The 20,126-nt window shown below is 39.6% G+C and overlaps 1 protein-coding gene across 1 annotated transcript; it reads left to right on the top strand.

Moving 5' to 3' along the window:
• The first annotated feature begins 7,065 nt into the window (after nucleotides 1-7,065).
• LOC149136733 (uncharacterized) lies at nucleotides 7,066-19,930 on the top strand. The gene is made up of 2 exons (XM_089349690.1): nucleotides 7,066-7,686; nucleotides 19,500-19,930. Exons 1-2 carry the CDS (start codon nucleotides 7,479-7,481, stop codon nucleotides 19,790-19,792), a joined length of 501 nt encoding a protein of 166 aa, XP_089205816.1. The 5' UTR covers nucleotides 7,066-7,478; the 3' UTR covers nucleotides 19,793-19,930.
• The last annotated feature ends 196 nt before the right edge of the window (nucleotides 19,931-20,126 follow it).

Raw genomic sequence — 20,126 nt, 5'->3', positions numbered from 1 at the left:
AGGTGATGATTCTGTAGAAGCACGGATTCTGTGTGTGCCGTCATCCGCTGTGGGTGTTGTAGTTCTTGTTGGTGTTGTCACTGATGTTGGAGGTGTTGTGCATCTCATCCTTGAAAGCTCTGGTGTTGGGTGGATGTGGGCCCTGTTTCGTCTCAGCTGCCTACCAGATTCTTCATTATCATCATCGTTTAACGTCTGCTTTCCATGCTGGCGTGGGTTGGACGGTTTGACTGAGGACTGGTGAGCCAGAGGCTGCACCAGGCTCGATCTGATCTGGCAAAGTTTCTACAGCTGGCTGCCCTTCCTAACGCCAACCACTCCGAGAGTGTACGTGCCACCTGCACGAGGGCCAGTCAGGCGGTTCTAGCAACGACCACCCCAAAAGGTGTTTTTACGTGTTACCTGCACGGGAGCCAGTCCGGCGGCACTGGCAACGACCACGCTCGAATGTTGTTTTTCACGTGCCACCAGCACATGTGCCGGTAAGGTGACGCTGGCAACGATCACGACCGAATGATGCTTTTCACGTATCACTGGCACGGGAGCCAATCCGTGGCCTTGGCAACGATCACGCTCGGATGTGCTTTTAACATTCCACTGGCACGAGTGCCAATCAGGTGGTACTGTCATCGGCCACGTCAGCAATTTTGATTTTGATTTCACTTGCCTCAGTAGGTCTTCACAAGCAAGGTTTATTGTCCAATGAATGAGGGGTATTCATAAATGGGCTGGTTACACCCACTGGCATAAGCCATGGGCTATGGTCTCACTTGGCTGGTCGGGTCTTCTCAAGTACAGCGTATCTCCAAAAGTCCTGGTCACTTCTCATTGCCTCGGTAAGGCCCAATGTTCGAAGGTCGGGCTTCACCACCTCATCCCAGGTGTTCCTGGGTTTACCTCTTCTACAGGTTCCCTCACTGCTTGGGTGTCACACTTTTTCACACAGATGTCCTCATCCATTCGCAACACATGACCATACCAGCGCAGTCATCTCTCTTGCACACCACATCTGATTCTTCTTGAATCCAACTTTTTTCTCAGGGCACTTACACTGTCGTCTATGCACACTGACATTACACATCTAGCGGAGCATACACGCTTCATTACTTGCAAGCTTACGCATATCCTCAGCTGTCACAGCCCATGTTTCACTGCCATGTAGCATGGCTGTTCGCGCACATGCATCATACAGTCTACCTTTTACTCTGAGCGAAAGGCCTTTTGTCACCAGAAGAGGTAGGAGCTCTCTGAACTTTGTCCAGGCTATTCTTATTCTAGCAGCTACACTTTCAGAGCATCCACCCCTGCTACTGACTTGGTAACCTAGATAACGGAAGCTATTAACTAGTAGCTTTTCTCCCTGGAATGTGACAGAAGCTGTTCTCTGCACATTTTCAGTGCTCATAGCACCTGAGCATTTGCCATATACAAAAACTATCTTCCCAGTTAGCATCCCTTTGATATTGCTGCACCTCTTATGTGTCCATAGCTTACACTGGGTACATCTTATGGAGTTTCTTATTTCTTTACTGTCCACAAGGGGCTACACACAGAGGGGACAAACAAGGACAGACAAACGGATTAAGTCGATTATATCGACCCCAGTGCGTAACTGGTACTTATTTAATCGACCCCGAAAGGATGAAAGGCAAAGTCGACCTCGGCATAGCGGCAGACGAAATACTGCTAAGCATTTCGCCCGGCGTGCTAACGTTTCTGCCAGCTTGCTGCCTTCATATGGAGTTTCTACTTACGGCTTTTCTATAGATCGAGCAGGTCCATCTACTTGAAGGGATTTGTGGTTTGTCTGCCTTCCTACTTATTAAGACTTTGGTTCTAGCTAGGTTGACTCTAAGGCCCTTCGATTCTAGTCCTTGCACCCATACCTGAAACTTCTCCTCGAGTTCTGATAGTGACTCAGCAATTAGAGCAAGGTCGTCAGCATACAGGAGCTCCCAGGAGCATCTTGTCTTGAATTCCTCTGTTATTGCCTGGAGAGCTATGATGAATAAGAGGGGGTTGAGGACTGGAACCCTACCCCTACTCGGAATTCTTCACTGTACTCGTTGCCAACACTCACCTTACTGACAGCATCCCTGTACATGGTTTGCACAGCTCTCACTAACCATTTATCTATCCCTAGTTTCCTCATTGATCACCAGATAAGGGATCAGGGGACCCTGTCAAAGGCTTTCTCCATGTCAACGAAAGCCAGATACAGAGGTTTATCATCGGCTAGGTATTTCTCTTGCAGATGTCTTACCAGGCACGAACCCAAACTGCGTTTCATCTAGACTGACTTTCTCCCTAATTTGTTGGGCTATGACCCTCTCCGTGACCTTCATTACCTGATCCAACAACTTGGTACCTCTGTAATTATTTGTATCTAAAGCGTCCCCTTTACCTTTGAAACTGAGTAGGACATAAGTACTTGCTGGTCCTAAAGAGGAACTTTAGTTGTCGTTGTTATGTAGCTTCAAGCAACTTAAACTGCGTTATAAAACGTGTCCTTTTTCTAAGATTATAGGGTGTTTATTGAGGGACACTTGGTTGTTGTTTCTGATCAGTTCCTCATTGGCTCGCTTAGTGATTTCATTTTGTATCGGTTACAAACGTTGGCTTACATTTCAACTTCCATGTCAAGCGAAGGAACGAAATGTAATCGCAATTACACATTGCTTACAAGTGGGATGTTAAACATTTATGCTAGCTGACAGTGTCGCACTAAACCAAAAAGAATTGATGGTTCGTATCCTGTCAGGTTCCGTAACCAAGACGCTTAATACCGACTAGCATAATTCACCAAGCAGTAAACAGGAAACGAAAGACAATAACTTAGTGTATAATTAATTGCTTCTAAGATAGGCACAAAACCAGAGATTTGGTGGGGAAGGGTTAGTCAATTATAGCAACTCCAGTGTTTCATTGGTACTTTATTTTATCATTAACCCAGGGAGGATGAAAAGCAAAGTTTTTCTAAGCGGGATTTGAACTCGGAAGGTATAAGACAACAACGCATTCTGCTGGGTGTTTTGTTAGCTTGATAGTCTTCCTACGATGCTGGAGAATGTATCAGTATCATCAGTAACTGACTCGAGTACACCCTTCTCTGGAGATCTTGTACTCGTTTTGTGTATACAGCAGCCTGCAGTTTTTTTCTAACTCAATGAGATGTCTTATATACATAGTACGTTGACGTTTCGTATAGCAATCCAAGGGAAATAACTTTGGATGCCTTAAAACTCGACAAACGTGTCGATTTATGATGCATTGTCTTTGATATGGCTATCAATTTAATCACTTAACAAATTTATATCACCTCAAAAATTCTTCTCTATCGCTTTTTAATTTCATTTTAAGTTGAGAGAACTCAACTATGCAGGTTTCTGTGAGAGAGGCGACGCACACAAATGCATCTGTATACACAATAACGATATGTACACACGTTATTAAGTGACGTGTAAGAAGAGTAGTTATGAAATTGCCAGGGATGAAAAGAAACTTGCTAATTTGCTCTCAAAAAATACAAAGGACAGGTTTTTTTTTTCCTATTACAAAATAATTTAATTGGTAGAATAATACATCAGTCTATTAAATAAACCGTTGCGTTTTTTTTATGAAAGAGCAAATATTGTAACTGTTTTCTTAATATAATATCTCTGGGTAAATATCTATTTAAGTTTCCTATTTCTTTATTGCCCACACGGGGCTAAACATAGAGGGGACAAACAAGGACAGACAAGGAGATTAAGTCGATTACACGACCCCAGTGCGTAACTGGTACTTAATTTATCGACCCCGAAAGGATGAAAGGCAAAGTCGACCTCGGCGGAATTTGAACTCAGAACGTAGTGGCAGACGAAATACCGCTAAGCATTTCGCCCGGCGTGCTAACGTTTCTGCCAGCGATTAGGTTCGCATTCACACATATACTTGTATGTGTACATGCGCATGTACAAGGTTATGATCGTAACTATTTGCGTACATATCAACATATGTATCTATATGCGTGATGCTATACACATTTTTGTATACGCATATATGCGCAATCTAAATTTTATGCACGTTTACTATATGCTCTTGCTTATTTTCTCTCTCTACTCCTTCCTTACTATTCCCAGCCTTTCTCTCTTTTCTTCCTTTGCTATCTTTCTTTTTTTCCATTTCTTTCTTTCTTTCTTTATTCTCTTTCTTTCTTCTTTTCCTTTTTTATGACAACTACATTCCCCCACCACCCCCTTTCCCATATTTAACGTTATTATAGATACGTTACTCTTTACCCCTCCACTCCATAGCTTAAAATACAATTTTCATTACCAGTGCATAGGTTTTTCACGCGCAAAATTAAATGCGTGTGTGCGTATATGTGTGTAGATTTGGACTTATGTATATATCTGTGCCTTGTAAATATAGGCCTATATACGTAGATTGTTTGTGCGTATGCAGCTGTCTATTTCGATGTATATATTTATATATAGATATATATATATGTTGTGGATAGCCTTGTATACATACACGCTATTGTAATTTTAATTTTATTTTATTTTATTTTATTTTATTCTGAATGCAGCGTATACTTTATTTTATCGATTTGATTTTAATCCGTTAATTCGTATATAATTAATTATTTGCAATATGTATTTTGAGCCCATTTTTCTATTTAAGGTTTTCTTCGATATTTTTTTTAATAGGATGAATCTGTATTAAATTTATTTGGTCTGTGCATTACGCATCTATGACCGTTAATTGAAACGACCAATCCATGACCGTTATTTGAAACAACCAATCAAACGAATCCATGTGTTTTAAATTTTATATTACTTTCGATTGCATTGTTATCCTTTCTCCATTTCTAACAAAACTGTCCGATGAACGGGAACGTGAAACTCAGAGTAACGGTTTTTTTGTTATATTTCTGCTGCTTTTAAATAAAGCATATTACTCTACCTCTGGTATTTGAGTACTCTTTTTCCACCTTGTTGCACATTTCATGTGCTTACTCCGGTATATATATATATATATATATATATACCGGTATATATATATATATATATATATCGGGTCATCCCATAAATAATGCGTTTTTTTCCAATTGTATGAACAAAAAGTCGGAGGGGGACGGGATAAACTACCTGCATCAACTTGCTCTAAAATCAGGTAATAATTTTACGTTATCCTTATTTTTGATGCAAGTTTTGAAGTGCGCAGTTCAAAGCTATAATGGAAGTGACGAAGGAGCATATTTTGCTTTAGGAATTCAATAAGGGTAACAACGCAATGGAAAGTGTGAGAAATATTAAGGCAGTATATGGGGATCGGACAATAAGCATAAGCCAGTGTCAACAGTGGTTCCAGAAATTTTGAGCCGGAGACTACAGCCTAGAAGACAAGCCTCGTCCTGGAAGATTTGTAGAGCTCAATGAGGACATCCTGCAAACCCTGGTGTAACAAAATCCTATCATAACTGTTGAGGAACTGGCAGAGAAACTTGGATTTGGTCATTCAATCATTCATCGACACTTGCATGCCATCAGAAAAGTCAGCAAATTGGGCGAATGGGTTCCTCACAAACTTTCCGAGTTTAATCACATGCAAAGAGTGAATGTGTGCTCTTCTTTGCTATCACGTCTCACAAATGAACCTTCTTTTTGGACTGGATAGTGACAAGAAATGGGTTCTCTATAAAAATGTCAAGTGCCGAAGACAGTGGGTAGAGAAAGGAAAAACGCTGGCACCCCAGGTTAAAGAAAGTCTCCACCCACATAAGGTGTTGTTATCTGTTTAGTGGGATATGAAAGGTTTTGTCAACTTTTAACTTTTAAACCCAAATCAAATGATAAAGGAGATCTACTACAAGCAGCTTGAGTGGTTTAAGTTAGCATTCGAAGGAAAACGACCATCGCTAGTTTCAAGACGAAGAGTGTTCTTCCATCAGGATAATGTTTGGCCACATACAGCGAGGATGACATTCCAGAAGCTGGAGCAGTTTGAATAGGAAACGATGCCCCACCTACCATATTCACGAGACGTTGCCCCATCTGATTATCATTTATTCTGCAGTCTTCAAAATCATTTGGACGGAAAAACTATGAATTCTGTAGATGAGGTCAGAACAGTACTGGAGGAGTATTTTTCATCACGGACAAGTGAATTTTGGAAGAGGGTCCTTGCAAGTCTATCAGATAAATGGAAGAGCATTGTAGAAAATGACAGAGAGTATATTTTAGATAGATTGAAAAAGAACTTTGTTTATCTTAATTCTGAAAAATAAAAGAAGTATTAAAAAAACCCACATTATCTATGGGACAACCCAATACATATATACACACACATATATATATATATATATATATATATATATATATATATATATAGAGAGAGAGAGAGAGAGAGAGAGAGAGAGAGAGAGAGAGAATCATCTAGGTATAAGTATATCTACACAAGTCTGTCCTCTGATTTTGTTTCCTCATCACTTCCATAAAATGAATATTTTTAATAAAATTTTCTACAAATATGTCTCAGATGGTGGAGATTCTAATTGTATTGGAATTTGTTGTGGAAAAGATTTTCTGAGAGCAGAGAGAGGAGTTTTGGAAAATACACATGAGTTGCTTTTGGTTCCTCATAACTTTCCAAAAAATGGATTTTTTTTTTTAATGAAATATTGCATAAATGCCTTTCAAATGGTGTAGATTACTGTTATATTGGAATTTAATAAGAAGAAAATTGGTGGGCTCACACACATACAGGCACACATTACGAAAAGAAACTTGAAATTTCAAACAAAAATTGGGATGCTTGTCAGTATGTATGTGTACAAGCCCACCAATTTATTTTCTTCATCATCATCAGAAGAAGCTAAGTAGTAGTAGTAGTAGTGGTGGTGGTGGTGGTGGTGGTGGTGGTGGTGGCGGTGGTGGCGGCGGCGGTGGTGGTGGTGGTGGTGGTGGTGGTGGTGTTAGTGGTAGTGGTAGTAGTAGTAGTAGTAGTAGTAGAAAAAAAGAAAGCTAAGAAGAAGAAGAGAAAGGAAATGGGTGGGGAATAACAATAAAACTGAAAGAGGTTGTAAACAGTTGACAACTTAAGTGGAAGATAGCTGTTTGTGGTCATTTATAGCTTTAGACAATGAGTTCCTGTAAGGATTGTCAATTGTTTTTGTTATGACTCTGATATAAAATTTTTATTTTAAAAAGAAACTGTGATCTCCGCAAACAAAAAGTGTTACTAAAAGCTGAACAGGGAGTTCTAACTATTTTTTTTTTTACATAAAAAATAGGAGTCAAATTTCCTTCACGTTTTCACTTTATTACCTTAAGAAGAAAAGGACACGCTGGATGCTGTGCATTTAGATACAATATTTAAACATTGTATAGATACAATGTTTGGGGGGGAAAAAATGAGTGAATTTTTATGGCTGGAATATATTCAATCATAAGTCTGCTGGGTCAGGGCTAAAAACAACCAAGAGGTAATTGAAAATGCCTAAAACTTGCAGTGCTCATGGCTGTTTGAATCACCACATGATGAAGGACAAAAAGGTATCGTTCTTTTGTTTGCCCAACTTGCTGAAGAAAGCAGAACGACGTAGACTATGGGTCAGAGCATGTCAACGCATTAATTCAGATGGAACCCAATGGATACCACATTCAAAATATGTCTATATCTGCAGTGAGCATTTTGTAACTGGTAAGTATACTTACACAAATATACACCACACACACAGACACATATATGCTTGTATGTAAAAATGTGTTTTTTTATGGTAGTCTGACCTTAGAGTCCCTCATAGTGTGAGGCATTCTTGTATAGTAATGCCCTTATATAAATATATACTTGTATGTGTAGGTATTCATATATACAGGGTGCGGTGAATAAATAGTCGTCTAAATTATACAAAAACGAAAATAACACTGTCATCTCATTTTAACAGATATATTTATCAAAATTACATAAAAATATCTTGAAATACTAAAGAGTAAATTTATTCAATAAAATCGTCATTGGCATCAGCCACAGACTACAGACGACTTTGGAATCCCCTGCAACACTTCTGGACAGTCTCCTTGTTTAAGTTGGTGAATGCTGCCATAATCTTTGCCTTCAGTTCATCTTTGGTGTTATAAGGAGCCTTGTTGGTCTCTCACTCAACTGCATCCCACACAATAATCAAAGGAATGTAGTCTGGGGAATTAGGTGGCCAGATATTAGGGGCGATGTGGTTGCAGAAATTGTCTGACAGGGTTTTCCTGTTTGTGTGGCATGGTGCAGAGTCCTGTTGCCAGACACAGGGTCTTCCAGTAGTCACCCTCTTGACCCAGGTTAGCACTACCTCCTCCAGGCACTTGATGTAGGTTTCCGTGTTGAGTCTGAGGCAATGTGGAAAGATGGAGACATAATGTCGCCATCACTACTGATCACTCCAAACAGCATGATACTGACTGAGATGTTTCATTTTCATCTCTCTCGGTACATGTTTTGATTCCATGGCAAGCCAACAGTTGTTCTGTGTGTTCACCATCTGTTTCTATTGGAGCTTCCGGTGCGAATGCCAAGCAGTAGAGCATGTCGTTTCCAAATTTCTGGCAGAGTGACTTGCATCATGGTGCTGTTTTTCTCACAAATGGTGCCCAACTGACTCAACTATACTGTGTAGTTGACACAATCAAAAATAAACAATGTGCATGCATGAAATTAAAAATATAAAACGGTGACAATTTACCCATTGCATCCTGTGTGTGTGTGTGTATATATATATATTTATCGCTCCTTTAAAATTATGGCTTTTAAGTGTTGATTTCTCAGACAAAGAATTACAGCGTGATGTGCTGCTTGACTGGTCCCCCCCCCTCTCTCTCTTTATATATATATATATATATATATATCTTTCTCCTGCCATGCCTCCGTCTACCCCTCCATCTCTCTCTAAATCAGTCCCTCTCTCTCTCTCTCTCTCTCTTTCGTAGTTTTTTCCTTAAGGTTTTCAGGTTCTGGGTATATATAAATAAGAAATCCCTTCTAAATTATCTTAATCTCTTCTCCGCTGACATACTACGACGAAGTCTCCAAGATGCAGATAAGATAGAGATTTTTATTTATTTACGGCCTCAACATCTCATACCTTTTGCCCTTTAGTCTGTCCTCTATTATTTATCTTGTTTCTCTCCATGAAATTCAATTGAATTCAGTTTTTGTCTTAAATTCATACTTATTCATTTTCTAAGCTTCCTAAATTCATGCTACTTATATATTCTATTCACCTAGGTTTCATTGCTCTTTTAAAAATTACGATTTATGCATTGTTGTCTCTCAAATATTTAAAATCTGGCTGATGGTACACCCACCCTCCCACCCCCTCCACTGGAAGTTCATTCCTCTGTCATCCTGTCATCCTCGGCTGTCTCCCGGAACCCATCTAGTGGCCTTGGCCATCCTCTCCCCTACCTTTGGGTAGCGCATAAAGTTTGAGTAATGTTTGAAGGTTGTAGGTACTGTTTTGCTTATGAATTCTTCCAATTGCAAGTTTTCTTTTCAGGTACACGACACTGCTTTTCCCCTTCCCAGGCTACAAGCCCACACCCCCAACACCCATACTGTTAGGATTGGCACTCTCAACGTCGGCACACTGAAAGGTAGATCTGGTGAAATTGTTGAGATGCTTGAACGGAGACGCGTAGATATGTGCTGCATCCAGGAAGTAAGATGGAGAGGAGGTTCTGCGAGGTTCCTCACAGGCAAAGAACACAGGTACAAGATTTTCTGGGCAGGGAACACTGACAGGGTCGGGGGCGTAGGAATACTTCTAGCGGAGAAATGGGTGGATAAGGTAATCGAGGTCGTTAGAGTAAGTGACAGAGTACTTAAGATTAGACTAGTGCTTCATCATAGATTAGCTACTGTCATCTCAGCCTATGCACCTCAACTGGGGCTCCCAGATGGTCTGAAAGACCAATTCTATGACACCCTCTTGCAAACTACCTCGTCGACGAGTGACAGGGACCTTCTCTTTGTGGCTGGAGACTTCAATGGTCATATCAGACGTCATGCTGGAGGCTTCCAAGGCATACATGGAGGCTATGGCTTCGGTTCCCGCAACGAGGAGGGAACCAGACTGCTGGAGTTCTGTGATGCAACCGATCTTATGGTCTGCAATACCAACTTCAGGAAACCTGCCAGTCACCTAGTCACCTACCGCTTCGGCAGACACTCTAGCCAAATCGACTACGTCCTCGCCAGAAATAGGGAAAGAGGGCGGCTTATAAATGCCAAAACCTACCCTTAGAGACAGGTTACTTGAAGCATTTAACGAAATAGAAGGGGATATAGCATTATACAACGTGGAAGACAATTGGAGATTTCTGCGGGACAACCTGTTGAAAGCCACCGACCAGATCTGTGGGTGGTGTAAGGTCCCCTCTCGACCCAGAGTAACGTGGTGGTGGAACAAGGAGGTAGACAGGGCTATTAGACAAAAGAAACAGGCTTGGAAGGACTGCAAGAACAGTGGTAGCAGGGAATTGTACCAATGTGCCAGAAGGGAGGCTAGGCGACAGGTTTATTTAGCCAGAGGGGAAGCAGATAAGAAAAGATTTGCCAATGTTCTGCACCGTGAGGACCAAAGACTCGAGGTATTTCGTGTTGCAAGACAGTGTAGGAGAGAAAATAGTGATGTTGTAGGAGAGAAATGTGTTCGCATGGATGATGGTACGCTTGCACTAAATGAGGATGCAAAGAAAGAGGTCTGGAGATGCCACTACGATAGATTGCTTAATAAAGAGAATGAATGGGAGGAAGAGAGCCTGCCGTATGTCGACCCAATAGAGGGACCAGCTATCCGAGTTGATAGTACCAGGGTAGATAAAGCAATTAAGAGTATGAAGACAGGGAAAGCCCCCGACCCATCAGGAATCACTGCAGAGATGCTCAAAATATCTGGCAGTGTTGGCTATAGCCTAGTCACCCGTACTACGAACCAGGTGATACACGAAGGAGTCATACCCAATGACTGGTGTAGCAGCATCATAGTCAACTGCTACAAAGATAAAGGTGACGCTTTAGATACAAATAATTACAGAGGCATCAAGCTGTTAGATCAGGTTATGAAAGTTACAGAGAGGGTCATAGCCCAACTAATTAGGGAGCGAATCAATTTAGATGAGATACAGTTTGGGTTCGTGCCAGGTAAAAGCACTACTGATGCCTTATTTCTAGTAAGACAGCTGCAGGAGAAATACCTGGCCAAGGATAAACCTCTGTACCTGGCTTTCGTTGACATGGAGAAAGCCTTTGACAGGGTCCCCCGATCCCTTATCTGGTGGTCAATGAGGAAACTTGGGATAGAAGAATGGTTAGTGAGAGCTGTGCGAGCCATGTACAGAGATGCTGCCAGTAAGGTGAGGGTTGGAAATGAGTACAGCAATGAATTCCGGGTAGAGATCGGGGTCCACCAAGGTTCCATCCTCAGCCCCCTCTTATTTATCATAGTCCTCCAGGCAATCACAGAGGAGTTCAAGACAGGTTGCCCCTGGGAGCTCCTCTATGCTGATGACCTTGCCCTAATTGCGGAGTCACTATCAGAACTAGAGGAGAAGTTTCAGGTGTGGAAGCAAAGTCTAGAATTGAAGGGCCTTAGAGTCAACCTAGCTAAAACCAAAATCCTAATAAGTAGGAAGGTAGATAAAACACAAACCCCTTCAGGTAGATGGCCTTGCTCAGTATGTAGAAAAGGAGTAGGTAGTAACTCTATAAGATGTACCCGGTGCAAGCTATGGACACATAAGAGGTGCAGCAACATCAAAGGCAAGTTAACTAGGAAGTTAGTTTTTGTTTGTGGCAGATGTTCAGGTGCAATAAACACTGTAAACAAACAGGAAACAACTTCTATCTCATTCCAGGGTGAAAAACTAGAGGTAATCGATAGCTTCTGCTCTCTGGGCGACCAAGTTAGTAGTGGGGGTGGGTGCGCTGAAAGTGTAGCTGCTAGAATAAGAATAGCCTGGGCAAAGTTTAGAGAGCTCTTACCCCTGCTGGCGACAAAGGGACTCTCACTCAGAGTAAAAGGCAGACTGTATGACGCATGTATACGAACAGCCATGCTACATGGCAGTGAAATATGGGCTGTAACTGCTGAGGACATACGTAAGCTCACAAGGAATGAAGCAAGTATGCTCCGTTGGATGTGTAATGTCAATGTGAATACCCGTCAGAGTGTAAGTATCTTGAGAGAAAAGCTGAACATTAGAAGCATCAGTTGTGGTGTGCAAGAGAGACGATTGCGCTGGTATGGACATGTGGTGAGAATGGATGAGGATAGCTGCGTGAAAAAGTGCCACACCCTAACAGTTGAGGGAACCCATGGAAGAGGTAGGCCCAGGAAGACCTGGGCTGAGGTGGTGAGGCAAGACCTTCGTACATTGGGCCTCACTGAGGCGATGACTACTGACCGAGACCTTTGGAAATGTGCTGTGCGTGAGAAGACCGGGCAAACCAAGTAAGATCGTTGCCAGTGCCCCTGGACTGGCTCTTGTGCGGGTGGCACATAAGATGCACCATTTTGAGTGTGGCCATTGCCAGTACCGCCTGACTGGCCTCCGTAGGATTTTCGAGCGAGATCGTTGCCAGTGCCTCTGGACTGGCTTGTGCGGGTGGCACATAAAAGACACCATTTCAAGCGTGGCCGTTGCCAGTATCGCCTGACTGGCCTTCGTGCAGGTGACACGTAAAAGCACCTACTACACTCTCTGAGTGGTTGGCGTTAGGAAGGGCATCCAGCTGTAGAAACTCTGCCAAATTTAGATTGGAGCCTGGTGTTGTCATCTGGTTTCACCAGTCCTCTGTCAAGTCGTCCAACCCATGCTAGCATGGAAAGCAGACGTTAAACGATGATGATGATGATGATGATGATGATATATATATAGAGTGTTTGAAGTGGTGTACTGATATTGTATATTAAGAAAAGGAGGCAGTCAGAATTTTGGATAATTCTTCTTAATTAGTGCTTTCATTTGTTTAACTGAACTCTTCAAGATAAAATCAATATGTGTGTGTAAAATATTACATACATAGGCATAGGTGTGGCTATGAGGTAAGAAGCTTGCTTCCCAACCACACGGTTCCAGGTTTCAGTCCTGCTGTGTGGCACCTTGGGCAAGTGTCTTCTTCTATAGCCTCGGGCTGACCAAAGCCTTGTAAATGGATTCTGTAGACAGAAACTGAAAGAAGCTTGTCATACACACACAAACACACACACACATGCATACACACACATACACACACGCACACACACACATACACACACACACACACACACATATATATATTTATAGGAGTGTGTTTGTGTCTGTATTTGTCCCCCACACCATTGCTTGACAACCAATGCTGATGTATTTATATCCACATAACTTAGCAGTTCAGCAGAAGAAACCAATAGAATAAGCACCAGGCTTACAAAGAATAAGTCTAGGGGTTGATTTCTTCGATTAAAAGGTGGTGCTCCAGCATGGCCACAGTCAAATGACTGAAACAAATTAAAGAATAAAAGAATATGTTTATATTTATATATGTGTATGTGTGTGAATATATATCTTTTATCGTTTACTTGTTACAGTCATTAGACTGCAACCATACTGGAGCACTGCAAACATACATACACACATACACACACACACATATATTCTTTTATTCTTTTACTTGTTTCGGTCATCTGACTGCAGCCATGCTGGAGCACCACCTTTAGTCAAGCAAATAGACCTCAAGACTTATTCTTTGTCAGTCTAGTACTAATTCTATCGGTCTCTTTTGCCGAACCGCTAATTTACGAGGACATAAACACACCAGCATTGGTTGCCTAGCGATGCTGAGAGGACAAACACAGACACACAAGCATATACACACACACATACATACATGCATATATATATATATATATATATATATATATATATATATATATATATATATACATGTATGAGAGTATTGTAGTTTGCTTGAAGCATTGTGTATTGTTTGTAAAGAATAAAAAGTTTTGAATGGTACAACAATGCACTATAATACAAACTGTTTGTTAAGCAATCAACAGTTTGTTAGTGTGCATTGATTGTTGTCCCTTGTTCGTTTCTTTGCAAGGTGTCCTCTCAGATAGGGGCCGGAGCGGGCTAATTGTATGTCGAGCCCTTCTCTTCTTATGGCTCTTCGGATGGCTGTAGTTATCCTCTCACTAAAATGAGGTATTTTAAGGAAGCATGTGTTGCTGGGTTTACTATGTGTTCAGCATGTTGGTCGTCTTGGAATGTCGAGCACTCAACATCTGCCACTCATGCGCCTTCTTCACCAGGTACATAGATGACATCCTCATACTCACATCCTCCCGTGAAGAGGCTGAAAGAATATTCACAATGTTCAATAACATGGACATGAACATACAGTTCACTATAGAACATCCCGATATCACTAGATCACTATAACAACTTGACTTCAAACTGAATATAACGGAAGAAGGGGAGATCCACACTGAGTTCTAAAGGAAAGCAGCCAGTAGAGATATGTTTGTCCAATACAATTTATCATTTCCACTCGGTGCCAAAATAAGTTACACCAGAAATGAACTTGCACACATCCAAGGCAAGTGCAGCAGAATGGAGGACAAAGTGACCCATACAACACGCTTCCTAGATATATTGAAAACCAATGGGTATCCTAGATCCATTATAAATCGGCTTAAGTATCCAAGACGACCAACGTGCTTAACACATAGAAAACCCAGCAACACATACTTCTTTAAAATACCCCATTTTAGTGAGAGGATAACTACAGCCATCTGAAGAGCCACAAGAAGAGAAGGGCTAGACATACAACTAGCCCACTCCGGCCCCTCTCTTAGAGGACACCTCGCAAAGAAACGAACAAGGGACAACAATCAGTGCACACTAACAAACTGTCCCATCCGTGACACAGATTTATGCCAATGGCTAAATGTTGTGTATAGAATACAATGTAACAAATGCAACAAGTTCTATGTGGGTAGCACAAGACCGTTACACGTCCGCATCAAAGAACATCAGAACACAAGAGCCTCCTCCTTCAGAAAACATCTAGACAGATGCCGAAACACTGACAAAATCATAACAGTCATAATTGAGGCCAATGAAAGAAATTTGGGTAATTTAAGAATTAAGGAAGCTATACCCATACACAGACTAGGACCCAAAATTAACAACAGGCTATAGGTTGGTAATCAATATATTACTTAGCTACATCAGGATGCGTGTAGGTTCATTTTTGACATTATGCTCATCTATTGCTTATAACAAAAAAAATAAAGAGAAGAGAGAAAAAAGAAGGGAAAAAATGAAGCTGCACATATAATACATAACTTAGAAGCAGCGCTACAGATGTACCAGCACACACGAGATTGAGAAGGATAAACAATCCGGGTCAAGGAAGATGGGTTACCTCCCTTAGACCAGTTCAGTTGACAGTCTGTACGAGGATAAATCAGCAAGTGGAGAACTCCACTCGGCATAACTACAGGATTTTACCCCCCAGACTTTGGGAGGTCATAACTTTCAGAAAAATGAATATTTTTTAATGAAATTTTCTATGCATATAGTATTTACTATGTAGAATCCGAATATGTTTTGGAATGGGGGTGGGGGACAATTTTCGGAAATTCCAACAGAGTCCACTTAAATTCTTCTTAATTTCCAGGAAAATTAATATTTTTTCGTGAAATTTTATACCTTGATGTATGTACATTTCGAGCATGTAGGAATTTTGAAGGAGACAACTGCAGGTTAATTTTGAGAAGCGTTCCCCACTCGGTGGTGTTTCGGAGCAAGTCGTCCATATTTGTTTCATTTTTCTCTATTATGTGCGTATGTGCATCCGTAGATTTCTAGACAGTGAAGAGAAGCCGTCATAAGAAAACTTTCGTTAAAAATAACATGCAGTAAATTCCAAAGTAAACGTTTCTAGTAGAGAAGTAGAAGAGAACAGGAGCAAAAATAGGAATATACACGCACGGTTAAATATAGAAACTATCACAGTGTCGCTTCCCGAAGAATTTTAAAATGTTAGCTTTCCGAAACTTTTTTTTTCAGTCTTGCAAAAACACGAAGATTAAGAATAAACAGAAAAAGTACACAAATATATTTTACATAGTTGTCGTATACGTCGGTTTTGTTTTCACATAAGATCAATGAAGAACACAAACACGTACTGAAACAGTGACTAAATTTATGTTGTATTTGTATATTCGGATTCTACATAGTAAATACTATATGCATAGAAAATTTCATTAAAAAATATTCATTTTTCTGAAAGTTATGACCTCCCAAAGTCTAAGGGGTAAAACCCTGTAGTTATGCCCTCCACTCTTAGGTTGCATGGACTTTTCCAGATCTAATCAATGAATGAGGAATCGCATGCTTGCAGCATGTAGCGTTTGAAATGAAGGCTGGGGATATAAATCTCATACCAGAAATATAATAATCTTGGTTCCAGGGAGTCTTTGAGGATCCTTGGATTCTTGCTCTCTCAGCTATGCAAGGCTTGCAGCATCTGTTCCCATTGATATAAGATATGTGTGTGTGTGTGTATATACACACACATACGCACGCGAACACACACACACACACACACACACACATAAATTTTATATTTTATTTTTTTATTTTATCTAGTTTCAGCTCACAAGCTGTGGCCATGCTAGGGCACCGCCATTATGTGTGTGTGTGTATCATCATCATCATCATCATCGTTTAACGTCCGCTTTCCATGCTAGCATGGGTTGGACGATTTGACTGAGGACTGGTGAAACCGGATGGCAACACCAGGCTCCAGTCTGATTTGGCAGAGTTTCTACAGCTAGATGCCCTTCCTAACGCCAACCACTCAGAGAGTGTAGTGGGTGCTTTTACGTATCACCCGCACGAAAACGGCCACGCTCGAAATGGTGTCTTTTATGTGCCACCCGCACAAGCCAGTCCAGGGGCACTGGCAACGATCTCGCTCGAAAATCCTACGGGAGCCAGTCAGGCGGTACTGGCAACGGCCACGCTCAAAATGGTTATATATATATATATATAGCGAGGGACATTCCACAGTTGAATTAGAACAGTCACAAACAGCGAAAGAAGACATGCACCCAACACCAGAGCTGAAGACACCTCCGAAAGGGGGTGGCCCCGCCACGTCAAAACGGTAGAGGAGTAGGGGCCGAAACCGGACATGGTTCCTCCTGATGATGTCTTCAGCTAACTGGATCCTATAAAGGAGCTGTTGTGGTAGCAGACCACGAAACATGGTTGAAATTCCTCCTATATATATATATATATATATATATATATATATATATATATATATATATATATATGGAGACATCTCTTCGTCTATATAAATATCTATATGCTTGTACATATGTGCTTTTCTGAACATATTTAGTTATATGTATCTATGTATATGTGTATATGTATATATGTTTATTTATATATATCAAACTTACTTGTGCTTGTCTGCATCACTATCTCTCTCTCTCTCTCTATATATATATATATATATATATATCCCTCCTTCCCTCTCTGTATCAGTTCATACACCCATCCACATGATTATCATATGTATTTTACCTCAAATCTATTATGATCATGCTTCTTTTAATTATTGCATGCAGCCAGATTTGCCCTTTTATATAAATATAATCCAATTAGTCTTGATCTATTTTACATTTTCTATACGTAATATCATTACAATCTTTCAACAGCTAGGAAGAAGTGAATCCTGATGAGGCTTTAATGAATGCTGAAACTAGTCAATCCAGTCTAGCATCATGTCTGCTGGGATGTTTGTGATTTATATATATATATATATATATATATATATATTTATATCATGACATCATCATTTAATGTCCATGTTCCATGCTAGCATGAATGGAATGGTAACACAAGAGCTGGCCAGGCCGAAGCCTGCTCTGGACTTCTGTGACTGTATTGGCAGGATTTTTACAGCTGGATGCCCTTCCTATATTTATATAGGAATTTTTATATATATATATATACACACACACACACACACACACATATATATATATATATATATATATATATATATACATATATATATATATATATATACACACACATATATATATATATATATATATATATATATATATATATATATATATATATATATATATATATATATATATATATATATATATGTATATATATATGTATATATATATATATATATATATATATTTATGTGTGTGTGTGTGTACTGAGATGGAACTTAGGACCTGTATTTTTCTTCAATGATATTTGACTTTGTGTCTCAGAAGTAGTCCTGAATTGTACTCAACCTAGAAATACAATGTATGTAGAAATAGAATTTGTTAAGGGATTCATCAGAGAATAGGTAGATAAAAGAATAATTTAGAACAAAAAATACTGAAAAAACCCTGTAGACACAAAAAAAATCAAAGGCAACTTCTGACTTTTTCTATCCAAAAGGCTTTTTAACCTAATACTTACATGCTGTCATTTATAGCTTTATCTACTTCAAGTTCAATCATTAAAAACAAATTATTTCACATTTTCTTTAAGATTTTTACTTTGTATCATCATCATTTAACATACATTTTCCATACTGGCATGGGTTAGACAGTTTGACTGCACCAGGCTCCAATCATCTATTTTGGCTTAGTTTCTATGGCTGGATGCCCTTCCTAATGCCAACCACTTCACAGAGTGTACTGGGTGTCTTTTCCATGTCACTGGCACTGGTCACAACACAATTCACTTAGCTTGATTGATCTAATTTATGACTTTAAATATAAGTCAATCATTTGAAAATCTCAAACTGCTGAAAATTTAATGTCTACTTGTTTGAGATAACTTACTGCTAATAAGATATTTCCTTTTCCTTAATTAGTGATCTCATATTTAGAGACAAAAATATATTTTGCTGTATTTACACCCACACTATATTTCAATAGGTTTTATCACCAATCACTATCTAATGTTTTGTTCTTGAATTTACACAGCACCAGAGTGGATTTGGGTTAGGAAGCTTTATTTATAAACTATGAAAATAATAATATTTTTAGAATGTACCTTCACTGGTGACCAAATGTACAAGAATATTATTATTCTTAGGTTAGAAATAATGTTTCCTGAGTCAAATCTAGTCTGGGTCTTTGTACATATCCAGGAAAATTGATGATAATAAGATATCAAACTGATTGAAACAGTATTGTCTTTTTGTATTTCATTCTGTGTACTGTGCATACATTTTTGGCAACCATTGTTGTCTTTCTTTACTTAATTTATTGTTGCTTTCTGTTCCTCCTTTTTACCCTATTCCAATCAACTGTAGTGCACTTAAGCAATACATACAATAAACTTGTTAACATCTCTAATGATGAAGTTGATAATCAGGAAAATTACCGTCTAATTCTCAAGTATCTTTCAATTACTAACTTGACTGTTATTATTATTCAGGAAAACCTGTTGATGACCCAGATCACATCGATTATGTTCCAACAGTATTCAAAACAACATCACAAATGGCATCACATCCCAAAAAACGGAAGAAATTACCCGATTCTTACAGATCTATCAAAAAGTTTCATCACAATATGGAAGCTGCTTATGAAGCTGCAGAAGCTCTTATAACTCTGGCAAAAACACAGAATACCCAAACATCTTTGAACTCTGCAAGTGACAATACAACCCCAGTCAATTCTATTGAAAATCTTCCTTCAAACACATCAAATTTTTCTGATAGCAAATAGCTATGTCTACTCAACAATCCTCTACAACAAAAATGCAGCTCTTAACAAACTACATTTGTTTCATTATTATTATTATTTTTTAATTGTAAAATATTCCATGATTAAAGTCACTTCCTTTGAACTCTATCATTGTAAATACTCATAGACTAATCCCTTTCTTCGAAATTACTGGCCTTGTGTTTTATTATTATCATAATCATTGTTATTTACAATGGACAGACAGGTGTCCTCACCTTGTTGTTACCACAATGTTTCAGCTGATGTACTCTCCAGCCTTCATCAGGTGTTCTGGTGGAATTTTGAACCCAACCCTTTATTTGATAAATGGGACACT

Source organism: Octopus bimaculoides, chromosome 3, assembly GCF_046866305.1.
Source record: "Octopus bimaculoides isolate indiv1 chromosome 3, ASM4686630v1, whole genome shotgun sequence".
NCBI classification, from domain to species: Eukaryota; Metazoa; Mollusca; class Cephalopoda; order Octopoda; family Octopodidae; genus Octopus; species Octopus bimaculoides.
The sequence above is the reverse complement of the archived record's forward strand: the minus strand, read 5'-3'. Positions and strand labels throughout refer to the sequence as shown.

What these genes read in the sequence shown, in the direction of transcription:
- LOC149136733 (XM_089349690.1), top strand. Translation starts at nt 7,479, where the DNA reads ATGCCTAAAACTTGCAGTGCTCATGGCTGTTTGAATCACCACATGATG. An exon ending in CAGTGAGCATTTTGTAACTG is followed by an intron (nt 7,687 to 19,499) that starts GTAAGTATACTT and finishes ATTATTATTCAG; the next exon opens with GAAAACCTGTTGATGACCCA.